This window comes from Chiloscyllium plagiosum, chromosome 1 (genome assembly GCF_004010195.1).
Source record: "Chiloscyllium plagiosum isolate BGI_BamShark_2017 chromosome 1, ASM401019v2, whole genome shotgun sequence".
Taxonomy (NCBI): domain Eukaryota; kingdom Metazoa; phylum Chordata; class Chondrichthyes; order Orectolobiformes; family Hemiscylliidae; genus Chiloscyllium; species Chiloscyllium plagiosum.
This window is the reverse complement of record NC_057710.1, coordinates 107,778,341-107,798,679: the sequence shown is the minus strand read 5'-3', so window position 1 is coordinate 107,798,679 and position 20,339 is coordinate 107,778,341. Positions and strand designations below refer to the sequence as shown.

Genomic DNA, 20,339 nt, shown 5'->3' with positions numbered 1-20,339 from the left:
GGACATTTGTACTTATTACCTAACATTACATGTTAGAATTGTAATATGCATATCCTAAACTTAGAATATATATTAATAATGAACAAGAGCTCATTTCATAAATATTTTGCTACTGCAGGTAATGTACTGATAGTAAAAGGAAAGCACGTTTCTAAAATTACTTTGTTATCGTCAATAAATATACTTTTGTTTAGAGGTTAGCAATTTCAAAATGACAGTCATTGCAACTGCATCTTTGACAGATAACGGGGAAAATTACGTGTTTCAGCTTTTCCCAGGAAGAAAATCAGCAGACACAGAAAGGCAAGACTGCCCAACTGTTCAGTTTCCATGGCTCTGTTTTCTTCTAATGATATATTTGATTTTTTGTTCAATATTTTATATTTGCTCAAACTTTCTCTGCTTTTACTTCAGAAGATTCAATAGCAATCTAACTCACCTATTTGGATTCAATGTCTTTCTATTAAGTTACAGACTCAAATCAACAATTACGTGCTCAAAAATTTGAGTGCTACCTTTAAAACTTGCAGCAATTAAAAAATCCATTCGATCTGTAGATACAGCAGTAAAAGACCGAGGGGCCTGTACATACATTTCTTCAAATTTTATGAATGCTTTCTTTTGATTGTCCCAAATATAAATCTGAGAGAAAGTGTAGTCACTTCCTACGATCAAATAGTGTCGATCATTAAATGAAAATGGCTGCAGTATCATTGACCCTCTTGAAGGAAGATCTTGAACTTCAACAAAATGTGTTATATTCCATTTCATAATTTTAGAATCTCCAATAAATTTTGTCAGGCAGATGAACAGATCATTTTTAATTCTAAAACTTTCCACAGCTATAACATCCTCCATATGTTGCATTGTACTTTGTTGCACAAACTGTTTTGTTTTTTTGTTCCATTCAAAGATGGTTGGATCTTGCGACTGACTTGTTAATATTAAACATGATTTCCCATCAATATTGACATACTCTGAGTCTGTGTCTCTGAACCATTCATGCAGAGTCTGATAAGGATAAAATCCTTTGCCGCTCCATTTATATATTGTTGATAACCCAGCTTTCGAACTGTCGACTATTATGAAGAACCATTCATTTTCAATCTGGAATGCCTCAATATCATTTGGCTTTGAAATCTGAGAAACATTGATCTCTTGAAATTTCACAAATTTGGTCCAGCTCTCATTATATTTGTAAATGACAGAATTACCAAAGAGTTGTGCAACTATCACAAAGACTTGTTCTTGAATAGGTATTGCTTTACATCCAACTATCGATTGACCTGTAAAAGTAGTACAGAGCTGTTATCTCATATTGCATTCATTAGGTAAGGCCACGCAATGCCATATACACACACCTCAATAAATGTGAAAGATGTGTTGATGAACACTTCTTTCAAAAAGGGCCTTTTTACATAAAGAGGCTGTATACCAGAGAGAGAGAGAGAGAGAAAGACATTGAAGAGGCTGCTCAAAACAATATCGAATTGCAGTTATGCATGCTTTTAATGCAGTAAAGCATCCCACGTGCTTTTCAGGAACAAATTTGACATCAAGTTATACAAAGCTATATTAGGACAGATGACTGAAAACTTAATCAAAAATGTTTTACAGGCCAATTTAAAAACAGAAGGAGAGGTGGAAACAAAAGGGTTTGGGAGACCAGCTGAAAATATAGCTATCAACAGGAGTGCAATGTTTATTAAGTTACAGATCAAATCACCAATTGCACACTCAAAAATTGGGAATGCAGCAGTGGTCAGAATTGGAGGAACACGAAGATCCTTCACAGGTAGTAGGTCTGGAGGAAGAGTGGTTATGGAGATAAGGAGAGGGGAGAACATGGTTCTGCTTAGAGAGATGTGTTTTCTTCCCATATTTTAGTTCCTTTTAAAAAACAAAACATTGAATTTTGAAGCAACCAGCCACTAATTATCACATATTATATTCACAATCTCAATCATAACAGCTATTAAGCATTGGGAGATGCAGGTAGAAAAACACACACACATACAATTCTGAAAGGATGAGCCTTTTCCATTCACTTTTGAAACTGTCTCAAACCTAATCCATTTCCTTAGTTGTTACCATCACTGAGGCCTGGATCCATCTCATAACTTTGAGATGGATCCAGCCAGTAACTGGCTGCAACATTACTTAGACACCAGTGCTGCAGTACCAGCAGAACTGGTTGCCAGTTAAAGGAGCATAAAGGCCCAAAAGAGCAGTAAATCAGCAGAGACTTAGGCCTACAAAACAAGACTAGTAGACATTAGTTTGGAGGAAGAGAAGGTCTTGTGGGGACCAAAGGCCATTACCATAATTTCTGACCTTTCTGGTATCATTTTCTTAAGTTATGAGAATCTCACAGACACCAGGACATCCCAATTATGAAATCTAAAATCCTGTTGCATTTCTTTCATGGCTTTATTGACCTGCACTCACAATCAGAAGGACTTATGGTTTTGGAACTTTGTAATATTTACATCATAGAGATATACAGCACAGAAACCAATCCTTGGTCCAACTCGTCCATGTCCACCAGATATCGTAAATAAATTTAGTCCCATTTGCCAGCATTTGGCCCATATCCTTCTAAAGCCTTCCTATTCATATACCCAGCCAGATGTCTTTTAATTGTTGCAATTGTACCAAACACCACCACTTCGTCTGGCAGCTCATTCCATACACGCACCACCCTCTGCGTGAATAATTTCCCCCCTAGGTCCTTTGAAATCTTTCCCCTCTCACCTTAAACCTGTAGTTTTGGACTCCCCTACCCCGTAAGAAGACCTTGTCTATTTACCTTAGCCATGCCCCTCGTGATTTTATAAATCGCTTTATAAAGGACCTTTATAAAGGGCATCCCTCAGCCTCCAACGCTCCATGGAAAATAACCTCAGTCTATTCAGCCTCTCCCAATAGCTCAAACTCTCCAACCCTGACAGCACCCTTTCAAGTTTCACAATAACCTTCCTATAGCAGGGTGTCCAGAATTGCAAGCAGTATTCCAAAAGTGGTCTAACCAATGTCCTGTACAGCCATTACATGACATCCCTATTCCTATACTGACGAAAAACTTACCAAACACCTTTTTCATTTTCCTATCTACCTGTGACTCCACTTTCAAGAAGCAATAAATCTACACTTCATGGTCTCTTTGTTCAGCAACACTCCCCAGGACCCTAACATTAAGTGTATAAGTCCTGCCCTGATTTGCCTTTCCAAATGCAGCACCTCACATTGATCTAAATTAAACTCCATCTGCCATTCCTCAGCCCATTGGCTCGTGACAAAGTCTGCATAACAATTCTTTTCACATTCAGTCTGTTGATGTGTTACATTGAGGGTTTTGTCAAATTGTTGAAACTATTATTCAACTTTTGCTCATTTTCAAGGTTGCTCTGTTGACATCTAGGCTGCAATAAACTGTGCACACTGTCTGTGTCCAAAGGATTTCATATTCACGTTTTGGTTTGCTGTCAACATCAGGTGAAAGGCAGGCCTCTGCTTCAAATAATTTGGGAAATCCACATTAATGACCCTCATGAATATTTAGCATACACTGCATTTGCACTTCCTGGCTACCAGTTGTAAAATGCCACTGACTGAGGCTTGAAACTCAGTTACATCTTCACTCTGAGACTCAGACTGGTATATAATGGGAGAATCTCAAAACGAGATGGCAAATTGAACTAAGATTGAGTGCAAATTATTTATATATAAAACAGTAATAATATGTCCACATTGCTTTCTAATAATTTTCCACAAATATATAATCCAGGAAGTGTGGAACTCGAAATACTGACATTAATTAGTTTGGTTTATAAATTCATATTCTTTCATTTTCATTTCCCACCTGACTACTCCACTTGGAGACTGGAATTCTTCCCTATGTTTGACTTGCTACTGATATAGATTTTTGATTCATTATCTTCATTTGTGTTTAATTATTCATTCTTAAAAACTGAAGCATATTGAAATAGTCCTTTAGTAGTTCCTACCTCATGGCTACTATCATTCTGACTGAATCACAGATAATGCAAAGATGGCTTAATCAAATCCAGTGTATTGGACATACTGATGTAATGTACACAACTTTGATTTTACAGTTAAGAGTTAGCCAGCAAAAGATTGTTTATACAAAGTCACATACAAAGGCTTATAAATTGTATAAATCTACACAAATGCATTATCAATGGCCAGCCTAGCACAATTGACTAGAACAATGTAATTAAGACTTCAGTAAATTCTGAACTGAAATATGACATTATTAGCATAACCCTGACATCCTCCTCTCCAAAAGCTGAGGGTTGATTTGGAAGTGCAGTGCAGTCCAGTGACACTGAAGCTCCTTTATACATCACCAACATGGGTGACTCTACAGAGCAAATGGCAGAAGACAAAATGTTATCCTGTTCTCACTTGATTTTAATGCACGTGGACCTTCCAACACTGATGGATGGATATCAGAATCTCACCTGGGCAACCAATACCCATTGTGGGTCTTTCACTGGTATCTGAGCTGAAATCAACAATGCAGCACACAGCAAGGATCAGCTCAGCTCACAGCAGGGACCAACTCAGCACAGAAAAGAGATCAACACAACAAATAGCAGGAATCAACTCAGCTCATGACAAAGATCAACTCAGCTCACAGCAGGGATCAAAAAAGCACATGGCAGGGGCAACTCACTGCACAACAGAGATCAACTCTAAGCCTATCTACCAAGATGAGAAAGTCTTTCATTACATGTGAAGTGTTTCAGTATATCTCTAAGAGATGTTAGAAATCACACAACACCAGGTTACAGTCCATCAGGTTTATTTGGAAGCATTGGCTTTCAGAGTGTTGCTCCTTCATCAGGTCCTGAAAGAACATCTCCGGGACATCTCCATCAATCAACCCCACTGCCCTGTGGCCAAATGTTTTAACTCCCCCTCCCGCTGTGCCGAGGACATGCAGATTCTAGGCCTCCTCCACCACCACTCCCTCACCACCCAACGCCTGGAGGAAGAACGCCTCATCTTCCGCCTCAGAACACTTCAACCCCATGGCATCAATGTGGAATTCACCAGGTTCCTCATTTCCCCTCTCCCCACCATACCCCAGTTCCAACCTTCCAGCTCAGCACCATCCTCATAACCTGTCCCACCTGTCAATCTTCCTTCCCATCTATCCGCTCCACCCTCCTCTCTGACCTTCACTCCCACCTCCATCCACCTATTGCACTCTCAGCTACCTTCTCCGCAGCCCCACCCCCTCCCATTTATCTCTCCACCCCGGAGTCTCTCAGCCTCATTCCTGATGAAGGGCTTTTGTCTGAAACGGCAATTTTCCTGCTCCTCAGTTGCAGTCTGACCTGCTGTGGTTTTTCAGCACCACTCTAATCTTGACTCTAATCTCCAGCATCTGCAGTACCCATTTCTGCCTAGTTGATTTTTCACTTTGTCCACCCTAGTCCAACAATGGCTCCTCCACATCTAAAATATGTGACAAGGCTCATTCCTTCCTTCCCTGTTTGTATGGCTGAGGGCCAGATAACACCATGTGGTCACGTAGGACGTTAAAATATTAACAGGGATTCAAATAAGTTATGCACAAATACATTTAATAGCCATTACTTAGAATCATACGTACCAGTTATATTGTCATAACTTCTAAAATTCATCTCAATGTAGCTCCATTCAAGTACTCTGCAGTTTCCTACATTAGGTTCGGCAATTGCTACATACACATCATCCTTAAAAGAGAATGTGTTCACAGATATAGACTCATATGGTAAGACCTGGTGCAGCACAAACTCTGCAAATAAAAACAGTTTTTTACTGGTCGTTATTACATAAATATCACCATAACTGATTTACCTTCTACCTACCGAATCATTAATAGCCTACAGTGTTAAGCACATAATTGCCTTCATGATTTTAATGTTAAGTCAGCCTTCTTGCGATTTCTATGTCAAGGTCATAAAAGATAGATTTTGCTTTCTGGAAGCTCTGTGTGGTTTGGAAGCCATAGCTATCACATGCTGGTTTTCTGATTTGAGGTTCTACCACTTTGCTTCTTATCTCCTCAGTTATAGACCAGGAATACTATTATTATCATTCTGTTTGATACATAAAAGACACAATTCTCAGATGTATTTTCATTTTCAGCGTTTTGGCACGGTTAATTAATGTACACAGACATGACAATCCAAAATAATTTGAAAAAATAATTTAACTTCATAACCTTTGGCTAATTATTCAGAAAAATATAAATAAGAAGATTTTACAGTTTGGTTTAGAGTAAGAATTGTAAAATAAAATTATGCTCATCTTAAAGATACGAAACAGTTTCTGACATTATGAATTTTGCTCTGTCAAACAAAGAGTAAAACAGACAATAATACTCTGTGATCTTTGTCTTATGCAGAACTAAAATTACACCAAAGCTGCATTTTAGAGTTAAGATCAAGATTTGCTTGCCAATATGTTTTTTAACTTGTTTTTAGTAACATTGATTGTTTACAACTACATGAAAGGGAATAATTACATTACACAAATCAATGCTAACAACAGAGAAGCAGAATGAAAATATGTGTGGAGTGATGAATCTGTAATGGGAACTGACAATATCTGAGCTACATTATATTTGTGATTTGTTTTTATGTACATAACTTCATTTGTTCATAAGTTGAAAATTCAGAATAAGTTGTCTAGCAGCCTTCATTATATTAAGTAATAAAAACATAAAATGCTGGAGAAACCCAACAGAGTTAACGTTTCAAGTCCAATATAACTCTATTTCTCGGAACAGAAGAGTCATATCAGATGCAAAACATTAACTCTGTTTCTCTCTCCCAAATGCTGCCAGACCCGCTGAGATTTTCCAGCCCTTCACTTTTTATTTCAGATTTCCAGAATCTACAGTACATTGCTTTGATTTTCATTGTATTACACACCGTTTTACAATGTACAAATTTTGTTTTACAAAGTTTTCAAAAAATTCGAGAATTTTAGTGTCACATAGAAGTCAGACAATTTCTAATATCATATTTCAAGAAAGATCATTGATCAAGAGAGAACTAAAAAAGTAAAGTTGTACTGAGGACACTATCCTGTAGAATTCCTCTGTCAATGCCTCCAACAACTGAAATCAATTCCTTTCTGCTTGATGTGACTCCAAACAATGGATCATTTTCATCCTGATGCCCATTGTCTCCAATTTTGCCAGGTCTCAATAATATTACACTCAATCAAACACTGCCTTCACATGCTATGATAGTCACTCTCACCTTTCCCTCCTAAGTTTATTTCTTTTGTCCATGTTTGGGCTAAGATTGTAATGAGATCAAGAGCTGAATGGTCCTGGCGCAACCTAAGCTGGGTATCTATGAACAACTTATTGCCGAGTGAAAACTGATTGATAGCACTGTTGAGTAAACCGTTCAATAAATTTCCTCATAACCAAGAGTAGACTAATAGGGCAATAATTGGTCAAATTGGATTTTTCCTGCTTTTTGATTTTTGTACTTTTTTGGTTTTCTAGCTTGGTTAGGGGCACAGTCATTTTGGAGTGTAAGTCTTTAATGTTATTACTGGGTTATTGTCAATGCTTTAAACTATCCATTGCTCTTGATAGTGGACATTGAAGTCCCCCACCCAGAGTACATTTTGATCCATTACCACCCTCAGTGTTTCCTCCAAGTTTTGTTCAACATGGAGAAGCGCTGCTTCATTAGCTGAGGGAGGACGAAATGTGATAAGCAGCAGGAGGTTTCCTTGCCTGTGTTTAACCTAAAGCCATGAGACTTCATGCAGTCTGGAGTCAATTTTGAGGATTCCCATTCCAACTCCCTCCTGACTGTATATCGCTGTGCTGCCACTTCTGCTGGGTCCATACTGCCAGCAGGACAGGACATATCCAGGGATGGTAATAGTGGTGCCTGGAATATTGTCTGTCAGGTATGATTCTGTGTGTCTGTGTGACTGTTTCAGGCTGTTGCATGACTAATCTGGGAGACAGCTCTGTCAATTTTGGCACTAGCCCCCGGGTCTTATTAAGGAGGACTTTGCAGGGTCAACAGGACTGTTTCTGCCATTGTCTTTTCAGTTGCCTAAGTCAATGCCAGATGGCAGTTTCATTCCTTTGTTGAGACTTCTTATCAATTGATACAACTGAGTGGCTTGCTAGGCCATTTCAGAGGGCAATTGAGTGTCAACCACACATCCATGAGCCTGGAGCCACATGAAGGCCAGATCAGCTGAGGATGGCAGATTTCTTTCCCGGAAGGACATTAGTGAACCAGATGGATTTTTTATCAATTGACAATGGTTTCATGGCCATTGGTAGATTCTTAATTCCACATTTTTAAAAATTGAATTAAAGTTCTACTATCTGCCATGGTAAGGTTTTGGGACCTGGGAGCCCAGAATATTAGTTGAATTTCTGAATTAATAGTCTAGCGATAGTAGTCCATTGCCTCCTCATAGTACCAAGGACATAGGCGGAACTAGGAAAAATGTTCTATACAAGGGGTATGTGGAGCTAGGCACTAAATTTAAAAATACTATAGATACTCAAAAGTGATAATCACTGGATAATTACCTGAGCTGTATGTGAATTAGTATAGCGTACATCAAATCAGAGAAAATAATATATAGATCAAACATTAATTTGAGGCAAGTTGGTCCCAGCTCTTGGGCCACTGGCACCAGCACTGGGAAATGTTGGGCTGTACCATTGGGAGGTCTACACCTGAACTATGTTGGGGTCAGTGTTCTTGTAGACTGTGTAACTATGGAAGTAGTATCAATTTTAAAGGGCAAGATGTCAAATGTGCAAAGGTGTGGTCTGTCAAAGAGTACATGGTAAAACCGGAAAATTGTACTTTGGAAAATGAGGGTCAGAGAATGGCAGGGAAGAGCAGAGAGAAAACACCTAGACATACACCAGCAATCAAGACTCAATGTTACAAATATAATAAAAAGGCAAAACTACATTCTCTGCACACAGCATTCATAACATTAATTAATAACCTCCGAATTAAGGCACTCTGAGGTCACAGCGATATGTTGGAATTTCATATTTAATTTGAAAGGGCAAAGATTGAATCTAAGACAAGTATTTTAAACATAAATAAGGGTACCTATGTGGGCATGAAAGCTGAGCTAGCTGAAATGAACTGGCATACGAGGCTAGGGGTTAGATTCAATTGAGAAAAAGTGGCATTCATTTCAGTGATATTTCAGAACACTCAAAAGATGTATATTTTTGCTACAAAGAAAAGGTCTTATGAGTGGGCCCACCATGTGGTTAACTAAAGAATTTAAGGAAAGCATCAAACTTAATGAAAAAACATTTAATTGTGCAAAAATGAATGGCAGTCAGATGATTGATCAGAATATAAAGAAAAACAGAGAATGACTAGAAGTTAATCAGGAAAAAGAAATTAGAGCATGAAGCTAGTTAGGAATGTAAAACAGATAGCAAGCAATCTTATAGGTATTAAACAAGGAAATGGTTAAGTAAAGTAAGTTTTGGACCTCTGGGGATTAAGAATGGTGAACAAATAGTAGATAATAAGGAAATAGCAGATGAAGTGAACAAATATCTTGCCTCTGTCTTCACCAAAGAAAATACAAAAAGCATCTGAGTGATAGATATAAAGCAAGAGAGAGAGGAAATTAGAATAATTACAATCCTGAGAGAAATGCTTTGACAGGAAAAATAAAAAAGCAGAGTGATACTTAACTAAAGAATGACGATAGAATTCTGAGGTGGAGAGGGATTTGGATGATGTGGTGTGTGTCACAGAAAATTAATATGCAGGTACATCATGTAACTGAGAAGACTAATGGGATGCTATCCTTTGTGACAGAAATTGTTCATAAAAGCAAGGATGTTATGCTTCAGTTGCACAGGGCATTGGAAAGACCACAACTTGGATTTTGTGTTTCCTTATTTAAGGATGTAATTGTCTTAAAGGCAGTTCAGAGGAGGTTTACTAGTTTGATATCTGGAATGAGTAGATTGTTTTATAAGGATAGATTGGACAGGTTGAGCTTGTTTCCAGTGGAAATGAGAAAGAGGAGTGATATGATTGCAATATATAAGATCCTGAATGGAATTTGTTTTTCAGAGGGTTGCACAATTTTGGAATATTTCTGCAGAAGGCAATGGATGTGGTGAATAATTTTTAGACAAAAATGGATGTTTGGCAGGGGGACTCAAGGGTTATTGGGAGTAGATGGAAAAGTAGAATTCAAAATGCAAACAGGTATGTCATGATCTTATGGTATGGTGGAGCAGGCCCAAGGGACCAAATGGTCTACTTTTGCTCCTGTTTTGTATGTACATGTTTGTATGATGTGCTGGATTCCACCATCACTGAGGATAGGGAGATTTGTGGAGCCACATCTTGTCTTAATTGCCTTACTGTCCACTACCATTCACAACTGGACATGGTAGACTGCAGAGTTCTGACTTTATTTATAGATTGTGGAATTACTTAGCTCTGACTATCATATGTTCATTACACTTTTTGTCATGCAAGTAGTCCCATGTTGTAGCTTCACGCGGTTGACACCTCATTTTAGGTATGTCAGATGCTGTTCCTGGCATGCCCTCCTGCACTCTTTTTTGAACCAGGATCAACTCCCTGCCCAGTTGATATTAATGGTACAGTGGGGTATATGCTGTTCCATGAGGTTGACTGTTGAGTACTATTCTGCTGCTGGTGATGCTTCACACCACCTTATGGTTGCCTAAGTTTGAGTTGTTCTATCTGTTTGAAATCTATCCCACTGAACACAGTAGTAGTGGCAAAAACGCAATGGAGGGCATACTCAGTGTGAAGATCGGACTTTGTCTTCACAAAGGCTGTGCAGCGGTCAATGCTGTCATGGACAGGCTCATGTGTAACAAGTCAATTGGTGTGGACAAGGACTAGTATGTCTTTTATTGTATTCACTCACCATCTGCTGCTGGTAGCTATACATTTTAGGACTCAACCAGATCGGTCATTAGTAGTGCAATGAGCCATTCTTGAGCAGAACTTTTATAACTTGTCCAGGTTGTTCATTGTCACATGTGTGAAATAATTTTACTTCAAGCCCAGGTTATTGGTAAAAATGACTTAATTCATAGGGTTGACAGGGCTGGGTATGACACAATCAATTCTAGCACCTAAGTCAATGCTAGATGATTGCTATGGCCTCATACCATTTTGACTTTTCTGTATTAGTTTGGTAAAATTGAGTGGCTTGCTAATCCATGTAAGAGGCCACTTAAGAGTCACATATAGGCCAGGCCAGCTAAGCATACCAAATTTCCTTCTCTAAAGAACATTTATGAACCAGATAGGTTTTTACGATAACTGATGACAGTATCCTGGCACTATTACAGACAGCAGCTTTCAATTCCAAATATTTATTTTCATTAATCAGTTGAATTCCATAAATTTAAATTCCATCAGCTGCCATGATGGGATTTGAAATTATCTCCTAGTGTAGTGACTTTGTCAATGTATGACCATCTCACTCTAATTTATCCCAATTTTGATTTGGTACTGATGGTGGAACTTCAAAGCCTTGGGTAAAATCCAATCCAGTGGTTTAGATCAATGAGCTGTTATCAAAGCATCTGCTCAATATTTCAGTTCAGCTCTTAGTTTCTGTTTGTTCATGTTGTTCTTAGTTTCATTTCTATGTCCTCTTGAAGTCCACAACTATTGTCCTGAGTATTCACAAGACTACAAAGATTCCAGTCATCTGCAGATTTTGAAATTACATCCTGTGCCTCATATCCGAGCCAATTGGCATAATAACAAAGCTAAACATTGTGGATCTCATTGTCTAAAAAGCAGTCTACATAACTCACTACTTTCTGTCCCCAACTAATTTTATATCTCTGCTGCTACTGCACCATTTACCCCAATTTTGCTCCCAAATCTCAAACATGAGATTTTATCAGATGCCTTTTAAAACTCTGTATTTACAGCATCAACTACGCTACCCAAATCCAACTTCTCTGTCCTCTCAAAGACTCAATCAAATCAGTTGATCATGACTTGACCTGAATAAATGCTATTCTCCTTTATTCATCCATGCATCTCTCAGTGGCTGGTAATTTTCTCTGGTTGACTATTTCTAAAAAAAACCCACTACCATCATTAAACTGACCAGTGTATAAATGCCAGAGGTTATGTTTCTCCCATTTTTAATCAAAGATGTGATGTTTTCAATTTTCTAGCCCTTTCTATACAGTCTATTTCCAAATCTAAGGATGTTTGATAGACTATTGCCAGTACTTACACAATTTCTACTTTCTTACCTTGTCCTGCTTGGCCTGTGCTCTGCACGCACAACCTCTTTATTTTTATCTCATGCAGTGTCTCAGTAACTGCCTTGTTTGCCATAGCTTTGGCAAATTATTCTTTCTTGACGAACACCAAATGCAAAGGACTCATTTAATATCTCAGTCAAGTCTTCTGTGCTAACCAATGAAAATCTGTTTTGGTCCCTAATTGACGGCATAGTTCCTCTGACAACCCTTTTATTATTAATATACCTACAGAATTTGCCCATCTATTTTAGGTGTCAATTCCATTTCCACTATTCCTGTTACTTCCCTTTCAGTCATGGAAGTTATTGAATCACAGTGTTAATTATTGATGTATAGTGATGTCAGGCTAATTAATTAATGTCAAGGAGTGGCACTAAGGTAACAAGTTATTTTGCAAAATTAATCACATGCACTTCCCAACAGGAATCACAACTTGGTGATCAGGAGTGGGAACTTTAGTTATTGTTAGCCCCACTATCGCCTGCCTGCACAAGTCAATGAGCCTTAAGGACAAATGTAGCATTTCTACTGCAGATCAACTCACATTAAGTGTCTCCAAACTCAAAACTGATATTGCATCTTACCCGCTAAACAATTTATTGGTTGTCCCAAAGTTATGTTTCAGAAGAAAGGCACATGAAACAAAATACATTCAGAAAATAATTTTCATTCTAATTGTCTAAGTTATTTACTTTATTTCCAAATTTCATTTGAGATTCTGGTGATTGGAACAGTAGAAAATATTGCGTAAATGTGTGAACTTAATAGGCCATATTTTGGGTTATTATTACAAAGATCTTACGAGTATTGGCCATTATGATAAAATATTATTGATAAAAAATTATGATAAAAATGTTGAAAACATTTCTACTTCCAATTTGCAAACACATAACATGGAAGATTACATACCTGTTGACATGCAGTCAAAGTCAGAAGCTGTCAGGTCTATTAGTTTCTTGCCCTCATGTTCTGGTGGGCCAGCACAGAAAACATTTGTCACAGTGGCATTTATGCTCTTCAGCCAAGTGGTCATCCATTTTGTTTTACAGTCACATTGGAGCTCATTCCCACGTAAATCTCTAAACAGTTAAAGAAAGTACTGAATGAATATTCGTAATGGGGAGTCTCCACATTTCATTATCCATGAAGAGTGACCACACTATTTGGATTGCACCTGTGATTAGTCTATCCTTACTTTGGACAAATATTACCTTTTTTTCACCATCACAGGGTTAAATTTCTGGAAATATCAGCTCTGTAAGTGTATTTTAATATGAACTGCAGCAATTTGAAAATGCAGCTCAAAAACCAACTTCTCCACAGCAATAAATGCCAGTCATGTCAGCAATGCCACATCCTATCAATGAACTAATTTTAAAAAGTCAGACTTAAAAACAAACTTATGAGCTGCACCTACTATTCTATATTATTTGTAAAATCTACACTGAATGAAAATGACAAAATTTCACATGCTTTTTTGCCTACTCCTTATGCATGGATGCTCAACCACATCTCCTTCGTGTTCACATTCAATGCCATGTCATTCATCTTAATTAGCGTCTGTATTTTTAAATTTAATATATGCATTTGTACTGATTTTCCCCCAAACTTTCAAAACAGACAAGAACTATACTGTTTGCAAATATTGTTATGGGCGAAGTTTAACCATCAAGAATTGCAATCTTTGAAACAGGTAACATTTTCTGAATTTAACTGGTTGTGGTTTGTCGTTGATGAGCTGAATGTAATTGTTGACTCATGTGGGGATGAAATATTCAATGGATGGGCAAATGTTACTTTACATAGTGGAGTTGACCACAGCCTCAAATCATATAGAATCTGTAACCTGTATGCCTAATACATAAAATTAGTGATGCACAGTAAAGTCAGTTAAAGCAAGTTTCAAGTCAACTAGTAATTCTGATCAACATTACACAGCACTTTATCCAGTACCATTTGCCATTTCACTGCAATGATCCTCTCTCATCCTTATTTACTTTCATCACTTTGGAATCGCCACAGAGGTAGGAGTGGTATCTGTCAACTGTGTAAAATATAAGAATCCTCTCATTAATAGTTTCTTGTTAGTCTTGCTTATTTGTTTGAGATTTGGTAATATATCGCTTTCATCATTTTTGATTTTCTTTTCTTCATCTACCTTCATTTTTTTCCAATATTTGTTCGAAAAATATCTGAAAGAAAGCTGAGGTTTTCAACATTTGTTGCATGCAATTCTAGTCTCCTTCCTATCGGAAAGACGTTGTGAAACTTGAAAGGGTTCAGAAAAGATTTACATGGATGTTGCCAGGGTTGGAGGATTTAAGCAATAGGGAGACGCTGAACAGGCTGGGGCTGTTTTCCCTGGAGCGTCGGAGGCTGAGGGGTGACCTTATTAAGGTTTCTAAAATCATGAGGGGCATGGATAGGATAAATAGACAAAGTATTTTCCCTGGGGTGGGGGAGTCCAGAACTTCAGGGTATAGGTTTAGGATGAGAGGGGAAAGATATAAAAGAGACCTAAGAGGCAACCTTTTCACACAGAGGGTGGTACGAGTATGGAATAAGCTGCCAGAGGAAGTGGTGGAGGCTGGTACATTTAAAAGGCAACATTTAAAAGGCATCTGGATGGGTATTAAGAGGCAACCTTTTCAACAGAGGGTGGTACGAGTATGGAATAAGCTGCCAGAGGAAGTGGTGGAGGCTGGTACATTTAAAACAACATTTAAAAGGCATCTGGATGGGTAAATGAATAGGAAGGGTTTGGAGGGATATGGGCCAGGCGCTGGTTGGTGGGACTAGAATGGGTTGGGATATCTGTTCGGCATGAACGAGCTGGACCAAAGGGTCTGTTTCTGTGCTGTACATCTCAATGACTCTATGACCTGGAAACAAAACTCATCATTAAAGGCCTTTAGTTATTAAAATGCCACTTAGCATCTGATGAACAGACTTTTGAAGCATTTCTTGTTACATGATTTTAAATGCAGTCAAAGTTATCATCTTAAGGCATATTTTCTGAGATAGGGCTCCCAGCTTTAAACTCAAATCAATAACAATGCAGAATGGAGAACCAGAGCTATGTGATTAACAGAACTCCAGTTTTTTAAGGATTTGTTTTAATCACTGGTAAACCAGGGCAACATTTTGGGAGCACCTATGTCTATATTTAATTCTCCAGACTGTGGGTTATTTGATCTGATTCCACAACAGAACATTACAAAGATTTACTCAGTCTTACATTTGGTTTGATCACATACTTTAAATAAAGCAGAAAAAGAAGTTTACTTGGATTCCATTAAGATTCCAGAAGAGCACCATTGCTTTTTTTTAAATAGTAAAGCTCTAATGGAATTGACTCAAGGGCTTATGTTACCTCAATATGAACCTTTAAGTGAAAACTGAATACAAATGAGGAAACTGTTTTTGTAAGTTTCCTTAAAAACTAATTTAAGTTTAGAAAATGTGTACTTTTTAATAATCAGCAGGTGATTATTCAATTTTACATAGCATAGAAACATAGCATTTGTCTCAATGGGCCTAAGCTTATATTTATGTTCCAGATTTTCATAAGGTGATTGTATGTCAATAAAAGTAAAAAGAAATGAAAGGTTGTTGGAGATATGTTAACTATTAAAGTTGCATGGTTGCTTAATGAATATCTTGTGTCGTGACAATTCACAAACAATTCATAGCACTTGTCTAGACGGACATCAAATTAATTTTGCAAATGGAAGCAAAGTATTTGTTTTAGTTTAAAAAATGTTTACTTGGTTTATTCTGTCACAGGATGTGAATAAAGCCAGCCACACCAGAATTTGTTATCCATCCACGATTGCCCTTGAGAGTGAGTTGCCTTTTTGAACACAGCAGTCCAAATCACAATTGTTCCCTTACTGAGTCAAAGTGGTTAAGTGACATTGCAGGATCATGAATGTTATCATTAACAAGGTATTTTTGCTCTTAATTACCAGGTCTAATTAATGTACCAATTTAAATTGACAATTTCTGTGGAATGCAACAATTAATTGAGTTCCTTTATAATAAGGCCACAAATATGCAATACTAAATAAAAGGATATGCTTTTATTCATCTTTGCTACAGTATTTTCTGCACATGTCAATCTTCCTATGAATCTGACTACAAATGTTTGTTCCCCAATTTTGTTCAAACAGCAGCAGTGTTTTCTTTATCCTGGTGGGATTGTTGTCGGTTGCCATAATCTGCATAATCCTGAGAAAAAGACTTCTGTTGTTTCTGAGATTGCAAGTTCTCTCTAATTAGGAGGAACTGTGACTGATATCCCTTTTGCAGAGTTGACAGTATGGGCTGGGGTGCATTGGATGCTTTGGACTTCAGTCACTGAGGTGTTGCTGCTATAAAGATTCCCCTGGAAACCAGTTGTACAAGTTTTTTTGGCAAGAATTCAGCCAATCTCATGGTCGCTAAACTTCTGTTTTGCCAGCTTTTACCTGAAGCTGCTTCAATGTAATTCTTTTCTGGGGAAAGACTCATTTGTCACAGACAAAGTAATAATAATGTGGAAAGGACCTTAGTCCCTTCACAGTGATTATAAATAGCCCCTTTTGGATGAACTTCATTTGGTTTGATTTACAGTTAATTGAACTGTCATGCATGATGATGGTTGCTTGCCAACAGCAGATTCCTAACCAGACAACTGTCTATTCACTCCTCCTATTAATCGAAGAGTAGATTCTGAACACTTCTCCTAACTATCCATTTATTGATTGTGAGGCAAGAAGTGCTCGGATACTAGGAACACTGGGAAAGACAGTCAAAGTGACAGCTTCCCAAATCTATAATGTTGCCCATGAGCATCTCTGTCTCTTCTACAGATCCAAAACCATCACATTGTGTAACATCTAGTTTTTCCATTGGCTTCTCCACAACCATGACTCCTAAGATGCAATATATATTTTGAAGTAAAAATGGTGTTACAGGAAAAACTGCACTGTTCTGAATTTCACTGCATACTACTGGTTCTGGCATTATCACTTGTGAAGAAAACAAGAGGGTATGTTTCCGAGTCTATGAACAAACTTTGCTTAAAGCCTTGTCTTTGAAATAGTGATGTGGAATACCATTTCTCACCACATGAAAGTGGCAAGTAAAAAATTAGGAAGCAGAACAAATTGTAACATTGCAACTGCTTCTCCTTTCACTGTGTCACTGTTAATGTAGGCCAGGATCCTTTGATAAAAGGTTGTTAGGCGTTCCATTGCGTTGCTGTCACTACTGGTGTTACTGTAGGCCATCTTGCGCACACCCTTATTTTCAGCAACAGTGATACATCTAGACATTATTAGTCGGAGATATTCAACAAGGCTCTGCTACACCATAACGTTTTCACACAGAGGGTGGTACGTATATGGAATGAGCTGCCAGAGGTTGTGGTGGAGGCTGGTACAATTGCAACATTTAAAAGGCATTTGGATGGGTATATGAATAGGAAGGGTTTGGAGGGATATGGGCCAGCTGCTGGCAGGTGGGACTAGATTGGTTGGGATATCTGGTCAGCATGGATGGGTTGGACTGAAGGGTCTGTTTCCATGCTGTACATCTCTATGACTCTATGTACAATATTAACAGATTCAAATGTCTATATATAATGCATTACAAAGACTGCAGCTTTATGGAGCCACTGTCTGGGAACAAGAGAGTGGCAATTAATTACTATTGAACTGCTTCAGCAATGTGAAATATCAACTTTGGTGAAGACATGCTAAGTGACCACAGTTTGCTCTTTGAGGTTGATTAACTTGTGAGGCACCTTAAGAAATGAAGGTGAGATTGCCAGTTTGATCGGAAGGTGGCACAAACAGAAACAAGTGAACTTTTATAAGTTTGATCTATTCCTGAAATCATAAGCTATTGATATTCACTATTCAATTTTTCCTATTAACCTTTAGTCTGGAGGAGGAATCTATGTACAGAAGCTCAGATTAATCTAATTCAATTTAAATTTCACTGACATGGTCATGATTGTAGTCTTTTACATGATATTATTTCAGTGTTAGCAGAATATGAATCCCTTCAATATTTTTTGGAAATATATTTATGTTGAAGAAATTTTATTTGTACCCTCTGAGTTATTTTTACAATATTTCTTCTAGTCAAGTTTAGGTTCTTATTCTTCATCACAAACCCATAAAGCCCTGGCTGCATGTCCTTCTGAATACCTCAGCATCATTTTCACAAATTTTCTGACTTCACTACATTATATTTGATTCTAAAGTAGGCTCATTTACAAGTTCAACCTGAAAATTTGAATGGTAGTAAGTGTCTTGACATATATAAAATAAACAGCAAGGAGAAGTATTCCGAGTTCTCTTCCACCATCTTTATATGGAATGATCTGCTACTACTGCATACAAAACAAAAGTTTTCACTGTACCTAGGTACATGTGAAAATAATAAATCAAATCAAAAAAGAGAAGTAATTGTGCATCTTATTAACCTTTAACACCTTTATCCCAATATGCACACATGTTTTAGGAAAGAGCAACAGAATCTTCCAGTTCTGGGTATGTTTGTGTCAATTATGATCTACATGATTCATATTGAACCAACTGTTGAACTGAAGTGTGCAAAATAACATTTTGGAATTCTGCCAGCATTGAATGAGTTTTCCTTCTCTAGATTATTCAGTACATCACCTTGAGTGGCAGAGGAAACAAAGATAAATAGGAACTGCCTCGAGCTGGCAGATAATGGAATAGCACTTCTCACAACTTGACAGTCTTCTGCCTGAAGGAGATCTACTAGCAACAAGAAAGGAAAAACAATAGCCATTTCTTAAACATTAATTCTTACATGGGATGTAAGCATCGCTGGCATTTGTTTCCCATCCCTTCTTGCCCTGAGTGGTTTCCTGAGCCATTTCAGATGGTGATTAAGAGCTAATCACATTGTTGTGAGTCTGGAGTCACAGTTAGGCCAGACCAGGTAAAGATGGCTGATTTCCTTCCCTAGAGGACCTAAGTGAATTCGATGAGAGAGCTTTATTACTGAGAATAGCTTTCAACTCCAGATTTTATTATTTGGATTTAATGTGAAGCCAGGGGATTATCCTGAAACTCTGGATCGCAACTGTAGTGACATTTCTACTATGCCACTGTCTCTCTTATGTTGATAGAATGTCTACGAGAAGTGATTATGAATATTAAAGATTAAACTAATTTGATGCTGAAATAGAGAAGACTCTTACAATTCAATCAAGGAATCCAAGTCACTGAGAACATCTCTTGGTAAGGATCTGATGCCGCTGTTAGCCAAAGAACTAAAAATAAAATAACCTCATTAGTATAAATATCTTCAGAGAAATTATTTATTTTGTACTTGGTTTTTATTTACACAATAGGGTCTTTTTTAAATTAGGTTATGTTAAAATAGCTGGCAATAACACAAAACTTACAGATGGATCAAATCCCTGAGCCCTCGAAAAGCATGTTTCGATATAGACTCAATTTTATTGTTTTCAATGAATCTGTAGAAGACAAGGCAAATAGTTAGTTCAAATAGTTAATCAGTAAGATGATGAAGGAAATAGAACAAGGAAAAAGAATAAAAAACTCACAAATACTCTAGATGTGGAAGCCCAGCAAAGGCATCATCTTTTATTGATGTAACTGAATTTGAATTCAGGAGTCTGAAAAACACAATCACCAACTCTTTTGAAGATCTTGGAACTTTTACTTCATGTTATAAAAAGTTGCATCCAAACAAAAATGATTGGCCGTGGAATTAACTGAAACTTAACGTAAGCAACAGATGTTGACAAATGGATGAGTTTTGTTCTGGAAGTAAAGCAGCGTCAAAGCTAGAGTGTAAGGAATGTGAGTGAATTGGTTTGAGAGACAGGAAAATAAGAATTGGAGTGGAGCTAGCTGGACAATCTCACCATGGTGATGGAAAAATCCATGAATTCCACATGCCTGTTGGTAGGGATTATAGTGTATGATGCCAAAAATGATCTCTCTAAAACAGA

At 37.6% G+C, this 20,339-nt stretch overlaps 1 protein-coding gene across 1 annotated transcript in view; it reads right to left on the bottom strand.

Annotated features, from left to right (window-relative positions):
- The window catches only part of lgi2a (leucine-rich repeat LGI family, member 2a), a 39,958-nt gene continuing 19,619 nt past the window's right edge, over positions 1–20,339 (bottom strand). The window contains exons 3-8 of the mRNA XM_043693879.1: positions 19,929–20,000; positions 19,767–19,838; positions 19,560–19,631; positions 13,244–13,413; positions 5,645–5,809; positions 1–1,286 (exon numbers count right to left, since the gene is read on the bottom strand). Coding sequence (XP_043549814.1) covers positions 469–1,286; positions 5,645–5,809; positions 13,244–13,413; positions 19,560–19,631; positions 19,767–19,838; positions 19,929–20,000 — 1,369 coding nt within the window. The 3' untranslated portion in view covers positions 1–468. The remainder of the gene's footprint in view (positions 1,287–5,644; positions 5,810–13,243; positions 13,414–19,559; positions 19,632–19,766; positions 19,839–19,928; positions 20,001–20,339) is intronic.